The following is a 14,096-nucleotide window of genomic DNA, read 5'->3' as shown; positions in this document are numbered from 1 at the left end:
TGCTGAACTACTCCATATTATTCGTATTTACACAACCGAGGAAGCGTTCCCAGTTTCCACAGCCATTTTCACGTGACAGGAGTTTCAGTGATAATCTTGAGAGTGGTAAGTTAAGTCTTCTTGCTGATTATTCAGTGTATTTGTCCTTTTTTAATATTGTGTGTGTATTACATTTAAAATGTAATCTTTAATCCTCTTGAATTTTCGCAGCTTTTTATATTTATGTGGACAAAGAATGAAATCATTCACCAATGCTAGAGAATTATATTTCAAAGCATTTACAAACTTTTGTGACGGCATTTTAGCTCATTGTCATGGTCGCCGAAGAATGAATGAGAAATGCAAAATCAGAACAAAGTATTTTATGGGTATAAATATTTAACTATTAAATATATAAAAATTTAACTTAAGGTAAATCATATACATGTAATGTTAAAATGCATATATACTTCAAATTATCATTCAAATGAAAATGTATTAAATTGAACACTGATGAAGTTGGTCTGAACAAAGAATTTACCTAATTAGAATATGTTGAACAGGAACAGATTATTAGTGTTTTGAAAACAACACATTCGGATGACAGATGAATATTTAATATTTATGAAGAAACATGAACTGACTTGAGGTGGTGTTTGTAGGTTGTATGCTCGCTATGTGACTTCCACCTAAATACTAAGAAAGTAACTGAGCATTGAGCGTCTCCATTAGTTACAGTTGCTATGCTTGTCAACATTTGAATCGTAGACTATTTATATATACTATTTATATAGTGCTTTTAAACACAGACATTCAACTTTCATGAAAAAGAAACTAGCCCATTTTGAAAGTGATGGCAGAAACACTTTGTAAAAATGTTGGGACAGGAGCAAAAATAAATCCTGGAAAAGTAAGTGGAAAATGAAACCGTAGCAGAAGCGTTTTGCAAATAATAAGATTAACTGGCAGCAAGTCAGTAACATGTTCGGGTATAAAAACATAAGCTTAGAGAGGCAGTGCTTCAGAGTAGTTCACCAATCTACAAAAAAGTAACTCTACAAAGTGCGGACAGTTTTCCTCATCTGAACATTGCCAAGACTTTAAATACCTCATCATGTATAGGGATGGGTATCGAAAACCGGTTCTTGTTGAGAACCGGTTCCCACTGATTCAATTCCTTGGAATCGTTTTCCATTTTTGCAAACGATTCCCTTATCGATTCCAGTCGCCCCGAATGACGTCACCACGTTGCGGAGCGTCATTTACCTGGCAGGAAACACGGCGCCTAAGCGGCTCAAACGCTCAAAAGTTTGATTATACTTTATGAGAACCGATGACAACAGGGCAACTTGCAAAGTAGATATTTCATTTAAGGGAGGAAACACTACGAATATGCAAAAGCATTTGCTCACAAAACACGCGATGACACGCGTTTTTAATTCCGCTCCGGACTCGTGACTCTCAACCCAGCAGCAGCGCTAACGTTTGCACGTCCTCTCCCGTTAATGCGGCAGGTAAATAATCAACTAACAGTGCATATTATGTTAGCGCAATCTGCCTTATTACAAGACCTGCCATTACTGTACATGTAGGTGACCATGATGAGAGAGACAGACAGAGTCTGGCTGGCGCTCGCTGGTAGTTCTCGCTGCAGTCTACCGGTAGCGTCTCCTTTCAGGCCAGGATAGACGAATGTCACAGAGCAGTGTCTAAGTTTGTGGTCAAAGGCTTGCACCCATTTGCCACAGCAGATGCCCCCGATTTTTGGTAAGTGAATGTGTTTAATTGTAGGCAGGGACATTACTGGATATTCTTGTGTAATTGCCACAGAACAATTTATGTTATACTTTGTTATTGCTACAGAAGAATGTTGCAGCTTTAAGGCAGGGATGACTCCTGGAGTTGCTTTCTCACTGCATATGCTTTATTTCACAATCAGATCGATTCGATAACAAAAACATACAGCAGCTCCTCTCCTACTCCTAGCCCTTCGCTGCGGTGGAAAAAAGAACGACTTCAATCCCCTTCAAGGAACATACGTACAAAATAGTTTTCCTGATACACCAATGGGGCGTTCAATGCCATCTTGTAAATATGAGTACTCTGGCAGAGTAACAGTTCAAATGAAAAATACACCAGAACAAACAAGCAAACAAAAAAAGAAGTGTGGGGTACCTTTGAACCAATGAACAAAGTATAACAATTTATACTTTTTAACATAACCCGACCCCGTCAATATGTGATATGTCTCACAAGAATATTTATTTTATTATTTTACATTTACAATTTTTTTTCCTGGGGACCCTGTGACACCCCATTGAAGAGCCGTAGGCTGGATCTCTCAAGATCTCACTGTTGGGTTTGTAAGGCCATGTTACTCCTAAATTTCTATCTTGTTCAAAGAGAAGATATAAAACAAAGCTCTGAGCTAATCGACCTTAGTGTTCTCCTTTTTAAAAAAAAAAAAAAAGAATCGATAAGAGAATCGATAAAGAATCGAATCGTTAAACAGAATCGAAAATGGAATCGGAATCGTTAAAATCTTATCAATACCCATCCCTAATCATGTATAGTGCAAAATATCAAAAGATTCAGAGAATCTGAAGAAATCTCTCTGCAGAAGGGAGAAGGCTGAAAATCAGTACTGGATGCCTGTGAGCATCGTGCCCTCAGGCGGCACCGCATTAAAGAACAGGCATGAATGTGGCATAGAAATAACATTTTCACAAATCATTTTCTGGTAACACAGGTCAGTGTGCCATCCATAAATGCAAGTCTCCTTCATTCAAATATAAACCATATATGATTTTAAAAAAAAAAAGCCACCATCTTCTCATCTAAAAGGGTCTGAAGCAAAGTGGAAAACTGTTCTGTGGGGACAATGAATTGAAACTCTATATATAATTTGAAAAACACTGACCCTGTAACCTCTAAAGAGCAGAGAGACCATTCGCCTTGCTATCAGACAGTTCCAAAGCCTACAGCTCTGATGGATACCAATTGGTATCCAGTGATGTATTAGTGCCTATGGAATTGGCAGCTTGCACATCTGGAAAGGCATCAACAATGGTGAAAGATATATACAGGTCAGATAAATATCCACTCCCATTCAGATGTCTTTTTTAGGGAAGGTCTTGCATATTTCAGCAAAAAGGCACAATACATCTATTACAACAGCATGGCTTCACAGTAGAAGAGTCTGGGTGCTGAATTGGCCTGCCTGCAGTCCAGACCTTCTGGGAACTGAAAAGATTTGGAGTATCATAAAATGAAAAATGCGGCAAAGAAGACCTTGGACTGCTGAGCAGCTAAAATCCAACATCAGACAAGACAGTGAGATAACATTACTCTCCCCAAATTCCAATAATTGTTGTCCTCAGTTCGCAGAATTGACAGGGAAGTAAATAAAAGTTTTTTGAAACATGCTGCTGCCATCAAATTCAAAATGAGTTAATATTTTTTTAATTGTGATTTTCTTTCCCTCTTTAAACATTTGATATGTTTCTATGTTATATTTAGAATAAATACAAATTTAAATTTTATTTTATTTGTCACGTACACAGTCATACACAGTACGATATGTAGTGAAATGCTTGGACAACTGCTCGTGACCTAAAGAAAACAAAAAAGGAAAAGGCTATGAATAAGATAGGAAATAAATATGAAAAATTAAAAAGGGTAAATTTAACTAGGAAGGAATAAAATATAAATTAAGGTTAAAAATGAAATAACTGTACAACACAAATTAGAATGAAGGGTAAATTTAACTGGGAAGAATAAGATAAAATATATAAATTAAAGTTGAAAATAAAATAACTGTACAACAAAATACACAATATAGAACTATATAAGAATGTATGAAGAAATCTAAATATAAATAAATATATACACAATAACAGCAGCTGTACAAGTATTAACCGGAAATGAAGAATATAGTGACCAGTGTTGTGCAAAAAAAAAAAAAAATCACCAAGTCACTTCGCCAGTTTAGGAATGAAATGACGTAGGACCTTCAAACTGATACCACAGGTGTATCTATTAAAAATCTCGGACGAGTTTGAATCTCATTGACCTTGATGTCACAGTATCAGAGGTGAGAGTAAGTTTTCTGAAACTCTTGTGAAAGTGATAAGGTGACAAAAGATGTTGAAATTGTTACCACAGGTGTGTCTACTGGTGCTCTATAAGCCACCTGTAACCACATATTAAAACAGTACCTTATTCTATGCAAGTAAGCAGTATACTTTAGAATGTTTTCTGCCAGCAATGAATGACTTAATATCCGTCATCATAACTGTTTATTTCACTTGCTTACACCACCCTTCAACTTCTTTTTAAGCCAAAGCACACTCTCTGAGAAAGACCTACTTTGTACTTACAGGCCTTCCAAGAAAGGAAGGCCTGTAAGTACACAGTCTGCAAATGCAGAGAAGTAGAATCACAATGGCTCATTAAATGCAAGATCACTGCAGCTTGATGTTATCGTTTCCACTTATGCAACCCTGGTACATATCTGTTGTAGAATCGAGACCTCCTGTTGTCATTATGTGTAGGCTAGCATTACTCCTCTACACAGGTTGTTCAGTCTTGTCCAAAAATTTTAAGGTGTATTGCTGATGAGTTTTTTTGTTTTTTCATCTGACCACAGGACACATCTCAGTTGAGGATGTCATCAATACAAACCTGTTTCCTGTCCATCCCTGCCCTGCTCTTCCTAGTCCTTCCAATAGATCCCACTTTAGCTGAAGTGGTCACATCAGTATCAATCTGTAAACAATTTCTTCTTGAGGAAACTCCCCCTCAGGTCCCTGGTGTCTTGGAAAGTGGAAATATCCTGAACCAGAACCAGTACAAGCCTATATGCCAGACTTATAAGAACAAGAGAAGGTTTTTAACTCTCTATGACATCAAGAACAAGATTCCAGTATTTTCTGCATACAAGTACATTGGAGACGTAGAAATAAAGCGACCCCGCAGTCATTGGCAGATAGAGCCACAGGTAGGTCTCACAGACTGTAAATCAAACTTTTATTTATATCTTACAATGTGCTACTGTACAGGGTGGGCCATTTATATGGATACACCATAATAACATGGGAATGGTTGGTGATATTAAAGTCCTGTTTGTGGCACATTAGTATATGTGAGGGGGCAAACTCCTCAAGATGGGTGGTGACCATGGTGGCCATTTAGAAGTCGGCCATCTTGGATACAACTTCTGTTTTTTCAATAGGAAATGTCACAAGAAAAACAATGGTGTGCTTGGTTTCAACGTAACTTTATTCTTTCATGAGTTATTTACAAGTTTCTGACCACTTATAAAATGTGTTCAATGTGCTGCCCATTGTGTTGGATTGTCAATGCAACCCTCTTCTCCCACTCTTCACACACTGATAGCCATCCAGTATCCGTAGTTTCAGGTGCTGCACATCTCGTATCTTCACACCATAGACAATTGCCTGTAGATGAACCCAAAGATAAAAGTCTAAGGGGGTCAGATCGGGAGACCTTGGGGGCCATTCAACTGGCCCACAATGACCAATCCACTTTCCAGGAAACTGTTCATCTAGGAATGCTCGGACCTGGCACCCATAATGTGGTGGTGCACCATCTTGCTGGAAAAACTCAGGGAACGTGCCAGCTTCAGTGCACATCATGTAGCAATTTCAAATATCCAGTGGCCTTGAGGTTTCCATTGATGAAGAATGGACCCACTATCATTGTATCCCATATACCACACCAAACCATCACTTTTGTTGGTCCAACAGTCTTGGAGGGATCCATCCAATATGGGTTAGTGTCAGACTAATAGCCGTGGTTTTGTTTGTTAACTTCACCGTTCACATAAAAGTTTGCCTCATCACTGAACAAAATCTTCTGCGTGAACTGAGGGTCCTGTTCCAATTTTTGTTTTGCCCATTCTGCAAATTATGTGCGCCAATCTGGGTCATCCTCGTTGAGATGCTGCAGTAGCTGGAGTTTGAAAGGGTGCCATTTGTGAGTAGCTAATATCCGCCGAAGGGATGTTCGACTAATGCCACTCTCCAGTGACATGCGGCGAGTGCTACGCTGTGGGCTCTTGCTGAATGACGCTAGGACAGCCACTGATGTTTCTTCATTAGTGACAGTTTTCTTGCGTCCACATTTTGGCAAATCCAACACTGAACCAGTTTCACGAAACTTAGCAAGCAGTTTGCTAACTGTAGCATGGGAGATGGGTGGTCTTGCAGGGTGTCTTGCCTTGAAATCTGCTGCAATGACCCGGTTACTGCGTTCACCAGATATCAACACAATTTCGATCCGCTCCTCACGGACATGTCAATGGCTGTGAACAAAGAGAAACTTGTAAATAACTCATGAAATAATAAAGTTACGTTGAAACCAAGCACACCGTTGTTTTTCTTGTGACGTTACCAATAAGTTTGATGTGTCACATGGCCCTCTTCCTATTGAAAAAACAAAAGTTGTATCCAAGATGGCCGACTTCTAAATGTCCACCATGGTCACCACCCATCTTGAGGAGTTTGCCCCCTCACATATACTAATGTGCCACAAACAGGACTTTAATATCACCAACCATTCCCATTTTATTACGGTGTATCCATATAAATGGCCCACCCTGTATATTCATAACTAACTGTAAGCCTCTTTGCAGCTTGAGAATGAAAATGACAGCAATAACATGAGGAGAAAAGACAAAGAGAAGATCTACAATCACCAGGCTGTAGACACTGATTTCAAATCCAATGGAACATATGACAAAGGTCACATATTTCCAAGCTCTCATGCATTCACTAAAGATGACAAAATGGCTACTTTCACCCTGACCAACATTGTTCCACAAGCAAGAACTTTCAACCAGGGAAGCTGGAACAAAATGGAGAGGTGCATCAAATGTGTTATGGACAAATACTGCAAAAATAGCAGTGGTGTCACTGAAGTTTTTGTGGTAACTGGAGCACAACCCAGCTCTAACAACATCCTCAACAACAAGATTAACATTCCCTCCATGCTCTGGTCGGCATTCTGCTGCTACAGCTCCAACATGGACATGTGGATCGCTAGCGCACACTGGGGCGAAAATGTTCCAGATGAATCTAAACACAAATATCTACAGACCAAGACTCTGTCAGAACTGCACAACAAACTGAGGACAGCAGACTCTGAGTTTAACATGTTTCCTGGAACACAGTGTCCTCTACACAAGACTGTCTCACAGTTTTACCCAGATATCAAAAACTGCTTCTGCCCCTCATCCATATCAACCACTTCTGCCCCTAGCAATTTAACAACTCCCACTCCACCTTCTGGTTCAACCACATTACAACTGACCCCCACGCTTCAAATTCTACTCCTAACACATCTGTTTCTCTACTTTTAACACCTTCTATTAGCTCTATGTCAGATTGGTGACCTGACCTGGGTGTTCCCCACCTCTCGCCCTATGGTAGCTGGGATAGGCTCCAGTGCAACCATTGACCCTATTTAACATAAGAAGAAGAGAATGGATGGATAGATGGATGAATTCCCATGATGCACTTCATCGTGTTTCTTCTTCAGTCACCATTTTCACTTGCTATGGGATTATTCACCTCTCTCCCTTCACCCCCACTGCAGATGCCTCCATGCTGCTACATCGTCAAAAACCGGCTCTCCCATTTGAACATCTGCCTTGCTTACTATGATCTGGCTCTCCAGTTACTACATCTACTCCTCTTACTATGATGGGCTTTTATCTACAACATCATTCAACATCAGAATTTTAACTCAATATCTGACCTTGTGATTGTGACATTTGAAACATCAGGCTCAGTTTTCTCTCTGAACTTTGCCCCTAGAGGGACTAATACTGTGCAGACCAAGGATAGATAGAGCTGATTACAATAAACAATGCAAATATTTTCATTAATCTCTAGAACTGATTTCGGGAAACTTGAGATTCAGTATCTTGCCCAATGAAGAATGACAATAGCAATGCAAACAGAACTAGTAAATATGAACAATTAGTGATAAATTCAGACAGATTTATCAAGGTAACACAAGAACATTCACTGCCTGGACTAGCATATGGATGCTATGCACCACGGGGAATGCAAAGATACAGTTAGAAACAACTCCCCTCAACAAAAATGCACAGGTCTTGCAATAAACTGATAGCAACAAAGGTTGCGACAGCTAATAAACGTATTAATACTCTCAGCTGCTTCATAAACGCACAGAAGGAAATGCCCACTGCATGGTAAGCCTCACAATGACTAGTTAAATTGGCTGCTGTAGCGAGAAGGGTAACCAGTCATGAGATGGTGATTAGGTTTTTCACCACAAGGTGTCACTGCTATTTAAAAATTATTCTGTGAAAAGTGATCATTGTTTTTCCAGCTAACTTCATTATTGGCCCATTTATTCACCTGATTCTTCCTGCTCTTGTTCAAACTTGTACAATGTTTTAAATCTGCACCACTGATTCATCCTCTTTAAAGACAGCTTGCTGTCTTTAACAGTCTCATTATTTACTTGACTTGTTTATATGCGGATTTCTCCAAAACATGTGTTGATCACAGTTATTGACAGAATGGTATGATAAGTATTGTTTTGACTTGTGCAGGACTCGTATGTGTCACTTTTTCACAGAACATCATCTTCAAGATCTGGCGATAAACCAAATTGGCCAGCAGGTGTCACACAAAGCACCGTGTGGATCTTTTCTTTGGTGTTAGATCAATAAAACCAACTGTCAAGAAAAATATAATTGCTTTTTCCTAATTATGATTACATTCACAGATTTTCATTTTTATATGTATTTATATTCTCTATGTTTTATACAAGTAGTTTTTGCCAGGCCTGCAGCGCCTGTTTTGATCTATTTGATCAAAACTATTTGATTATTGTGTGCATGCAGTTTGTTTCAGTTTCAGTTGCTTCTCTTTTTTTCCCTTATTTTAATCTTTTGTCTTTTACTTTTTTGTCTTTTACTTATTATTGTAGGTGGTTATTTGTTTTAGTTTTCTCTTTGATCATTGTCTCTAGGATTCTAAAAATGTGATATTTGAGTTTAACAAATTTATTACATGAAATTCCAGTCATGTCAACGCAAATGCTTCACTGACTATTCACAGAACAACACAACAATTTACGGTATATGTCACATGTCATATAATTTTATGTAAAGGTAAAGGTAACAGTGGTCGCCATGGTAATCAGAGTAAGCTGGGCGAGTGGCTCCAGCAGATGCCAGGACCAAGATCCAAGATCTCTGTCCAGAGGAGCGCAGTCCTAGGAACAGCAAAGGTACTCCACTGTTAGAGGACCCGACCTTAAAGGATAAAGACCATATTTTAAGTATTTCATTAATCATTTTCCTATTTGATTTATTTTCCCTTTAATTAAACTGGACATCACTTTAAATACTTCTAAATTTGAAATGTCCTATTAAAGAATCTCTGATAACAATGAATTAAAATTCCAGTTTTAGTGGCATTCAAAGGATGTCTCGCTGTTCTCACCTCACTGTACCCTCACCTGCTAAAACTTTATACAAGCTGCTATGAAATTAAACAACCTAGAAGATAACATAAAATAGCATGTGTTTTCTGACATAACTGAAATCTAATCTTTACGAAAAATCGGATAGTGTTACACACATAACTATGTGTTATCTGAAAATGCACAGGTGTGCACTTATGCAGAAACATTTCAGAGACACACCCAATGAGATAAAGAACAAAAAGGTTTGCAAAACAAAAAGTATCACCTGATGCAGAGTTAAGACGACCCAGCTCCAATAATAGATCATATTTAAGCAAAGCAGCAGCTTGTTGTGCATTTAAATATTATCAGCTGTGTTATAACCATTGTGACAAAATGGTAAATTGAGAGCTAATTTACCTTTGCCACATCAATAGCAATCATGAAAGTGGGGTTTTGTTATGGGAATTTTGGCATTACAGTTTTTCTGGTTTAAGATTTTTCATTGAGGTTATTTGTTGTTAACAATGAAAACTGTAATTAAAACAACTGCCAACTGTTAACACTAGATTGCTTTTAGAGTCAGCTGTGTACTGCTTGGTACAGAGACACCAGTTCCAATATTCTATTCTATTCTATTTTGGGGCCATGAAAGGCTTTAAAAGTATAATCCTAAAATCAGTTCTTAAACAAATGGGCAGTTGGTGCAGAGTCATTAAAACCGGTGTAATATCCCCACATTTCTTGGGCAATTACAGCGACTGAGAATAAAAGGATCATTAATCATATGAGTGTCAGCAAAACTCACAGTATTAGGCTAATAATAATAATAATAATAATAATAATAATAAATAAAAATAATAATTTTAGTTATAGTTTTTGTAACATTTTAAAACACGTAAAACTCTTCTGAATCTGGATTTAAAAAACACAAAATAAATGTACTGTATGGATCCCAACAGGGGATCAAATAATTATTTAATAATAATAATTGTGGTTTGTAGTCTAAAGTGCTTTGGGTGATCGGTGATGCTAGAAAAGCTCAAGTTAAAAATTTGTTTGCTGTTTTTAACCCTGTTTGGTTTGGTGGTTTTGGTTTCCGGCAGATTGAAATGGTTGCCTGTATTTCATATGGAAAATGGCAGCTGAAGACTTGCTTGCAGCTTGCACAATTTCATAGTGATTGGTGGTTGCCAGAGGGTTACTGGTCTCTGGACCTGTCCGACTGGCTCATTTGCACAGTGAATGCTAGTTGTGCTCTTTACTCATCTATGAGTTTGATGGCATCTGCAGCAAAAAGAATTCATGTGATATAATCAGCTACATAATGCCAACTGTTGGAGACTAAAGCAGTCCCTTTCCCTTTTCTGAGCTGGTATCTAAAAAATGTTATCTAATTCTAATCAGTCTCACTTGGTTGGCAGTTTTAAATGATCTGCCTTTCAAAGAAATGTCCCAAAAACCTGTTTCAGCAGGAATTGTATCTCTTTAAGTATGCCAGGCTCTTTAAAAGGCAGGAACCTATAGTGTTTGCTACTCTGTTTTCAGAGCTGAGCTGTTGCTTTCCAAACCTGCGATCGTTGTGATCCCTCCAGTAACTGGCATGATGGCAAACAGTGAGTATAAATGGTAAATGGCCTGTATTTATATAGCACTTTACTAGTCCCTAAGGACCCCAAAGCGCTTTACATATCCAGTCATCCACCCATTCACACACTGGTGATGGCAAGCTACATTGTAGCCACAGCCACCCTGGGGCGCACTGACAGAGGCGAGGCTGCCGGACACTGGCGCCACCGGGCCCTCTGACCACCACCAGTAGGCAACGGGTGAAGTGTCTTGCCCAAGGACACAACGACCGAGACTGTCCAAGCCGGGGCTCGAACCGGCAACCTTCCGATTACAAGGCGAACGCCCAACTTTTGAGCCACGATCGCCCCATACATTTTATTTTTTTAATTATAAATATATATAAATGACCTGACAACTAGAAAAAGGTTGAACAAGAATCATTTGTCTGAAATTACAAAAAAAAAAAAAATTAAAAGAAATTAAAAATTTGAAAATTCTGGTTCAAATTTTTGACAATATATATAAAGGACCTCATGAGAGCTGTACAACAGTGAGTCTCTACAGCCATCTGTAAAACATGGTGAACGCTCTGATCTGATTCAGGGCTGCACTTTAGCCAGTGATGTTGGAGATCTTGCTAAAATTGATTGGAATTATGAGTTATGCTCAATCAGATTTTGATCCACCATGCAATATCTGTCTGTAAATTTCTGGAAAAGTTCCTTTTTTAGAATGACGATGATCCCTAACACACTACCAATGTAGTGTGTTGACAAGGAACAGAATAGAAGGCAGCCGACATTCAAAAAAGATGTTTGAATGACTGAAGAGAGCAGGCAGTTTTGAAGAATAAAGTTGGTCACACCAGCTACAACTTAGAGTTGTACAAACTCTGTTTTTGCCTTATATCCTATATTTCCATGTGCTTGTACACAATTTAATAAATTGCTACATTTATTTACCATTTTCCCAGTAAAATATTAAAAAAACAAAACAAGAGGTGGGTAGAGACTTTCACACTGTACTGTAATAATAGTCCAGCAACAGATAATAAATCCATTGCTGATATGTTTATTAACACCTGTTTATCTTCAGGACATCAATGTGTGGTGTCGAGTAACTTTGCACTTTTTTCAGATATTTTTCAGTTCTATTTCATTACATTCAGTTTGATTTATATATTTTATTTATTTGCACAGGGTAAAAATATTTCCACACAAATGCTTGTAAATAAGGCCCAATTATTCCAATCACATTACCGTACACTTCAATGCACATATTTCCCTTCTTCCTAGCTAAACATAAAGAAATCACAGGTAGCTCAATGCTTTCACACAGTACTACTGTTATTAGTCCACCAAGAGAAAAAAGATACATTGATAAGAAAAATTAAATTGAAGCCTTTTGTGCTTGGCTTTCATCATCATTTTCACTTTTTCAGAGAGTTTTCCCGACAGTTAAAGTTTGCAGTCAGACATGAATCCAGATGAGTTTGATATTCTGTGAATGAATACCAGACGACAAACAACCATATCACCAAACCAGCCGTACACCAACTAGTTCGACTTAAACAAATAAACTTTATTTTCAGTTATTATCAAACTGTCAGTGTGATGAGTTTATACAAATCAATTGAATTGAATTTTATTAAATTTTATTTCCATATTGCCAAATCACATTGATACTCATCTCAAGGCACTTTATTCTTTGCACACTTTATATTGAAAGGTAAAAAGCCTAAAAAAACACTGAGAGGAAAAACACCCCAATAAGCAGACAACCCCCTATGAGCAAGCACTAGTTGACAGTAGGAAGAAGAACTCCCTTTTAACAGAAAGTAGTAAGTAGGTCAGATCCTGTAATTACAAAAAAAAGGGATATAAAGGGAAACAAAATGCTATCACTTAGGGAAAGCACAGGGGACGTATCGACCAGTAAATCAACAGCTTTACACTGAGCTCTGTCTTCACCACAACAGACCGGTGCGACATCTGCATCACTGCAGCTGTGACCATGAAGCATTTGTCAACTGAAACATATTCCATGATCTCTTGTCTTATCTTGTCTCTCATTTCACCCCTTTCTTTGCTTCACCTGGAAATAAACGTGTTGCTATAGAGAGAAATTGCTGTGGGGCAGTATACAGATTCAACAAGGCTGTTGGTTCCAAACAATTCAAATTTACTGACCTACGCACGGTGCTGAGAGCAAAATAGGTTTGTACACATTTCATAAATCTGACAGTATTTTTATATGGTGGCATATTTTTATTTTTTGCACAGGGTAAGAACGTTCCCACACAAATGTTAGTAAATGAGGCCCAATTTTTCCTAACACACCAGTGCTGTGCACAGACGTTTAAAGGGGCGGGTGTTCAAAGTTAAAAAGTGGCACAGAGAACCAGGCTGAATATGAAAGACCCACATTCATCAAGAATCTAATATGGAATTACATTATGCTATATCGCTGTCATTAGGTGGGGACAATGCAAAGCAAACGTAGCATATGTGTTACCTGATGGGTACAATGTTGCTGCTGCTCCTGCTGCTGATAGTGCTGGAGGGCAGGGCTGTGCTGATCTGAGACTGTAGACATTAAAAAGTGCACAGGAGAAATGGTAGCTGATTAAACAAGTGTTATGAGATAATAATAAAATGCAAAGATTGGTGACAGTGCTTGGAACCATAAGGCAACAGATTTAAAAAACTGTGGGAAATGAACTGAAACTGGAATATTACTAGGGAAAAACAAATGGGTGGTCATGGTAGGGTAACAATGTAGCAAAAAAAATCTATACACATAAAACATGCACACATACACACGTGTGCATACAGTGACATTTTGGTGTCACTTTGATGGACAGAGCTACAGAGCCATGACACCCTCATCCAGTTAGCTAGCGGCTAATGACCACCACTACTTGTGCAGTTAATAAAAGTACGGCTAATGTTTTGTTGCACTGTTGCACACACAGTGTGCTCATTTGTTTCAATTCGTCAGTTGCCACAAGAAAACTTAACAACGTGTACACAAAAAATGTGCATACTCTTTGCGAGCTCGTTCCCGGCTCGTAACCAGCG

The 14,096-nt window shown here is 38.3% G+C and overlaps 1 protein-coding gene across 2 annotated transcripts; it reads left to right on the top strand.

Annotated features, from left to right (window-relative positions):
* Positions 1 to 45: 45 nt before the first annotated feature.
* On the top strand, positions 46 to 9,068 carry LOC146713687 (endonuclease domain-containing 1 protein-like). 2 transcript variants are annotated; one of them, XM_085449832.1, is made up of 4 exons: positions 1,107 to 1,493; positions 1,572 to 1,746; positions 4,628 to 4,978; positions 6,635 to 9,068. In XM_085449832.1, the coding sequence occupies exons 3-4, from the start codon at positions 4,646 to 4,648 to the stop codon at positions 7,358 to 7,360; spliced, it is 1,059 nt and encodes a 352-aa protein (XP_085305958.1). In that variant the 5' UTR covers positions 1,107 to 1,493; positions 1,572 to 1,746; positions 4,628 to 4,645; the 3' UTR covers positions 7,361 to 9,068. The 2 variants fall into 2 exon arrangements, with proteins under 2 accessions (XP_085305968.1, XP_085305958.1); XM_085449842.1 differs by lacking the exons at positions 1,107 to 1,493; positions 1,572 to 1,746 and adding an exon at positions 46 to 105.
* The last annotated feature ends 5,028 nt before the right edge of the window (positions 9,069 to 14,096 follow it).

This window comes from Copadichromis virginalis, linkage group LG3 (assembly GCF_057382275.1).
Source record: "Copadichromis virginalis isolate Kocher_CV1m ecotype Utaka linkage group LG3, C_Virginalis_male_GT1.1, whole genome shotgun sequence".
NCBI lineage: Eukaryota > Metazoa > Chordata > Actinopteri > Cichliformes > Cichlidae > Copadichromis > Copadichromis virginalis.
The sequence above is the reverse complement of the archived record's forward strand: the minus strand, read 5'-3'. Positions and strand labels throughout refer to the sequence as shown.

Coding starts and splice junctions, on each gene's coding strand:
- LOC146713687 (XM_085449842.1), top strand. CDS start 4,646: ATGTCATCAATACAAACCTGTTTCCTGTCCATCCCTGCCCTGCTCTTC. Junction 4,979..6,634: donor ATTGGCAGATAGAGCCACAG/GTAGGTCTCACA, acceptor GCCTCTTTGCAG/CTTGAGAATGAAAATGACAG.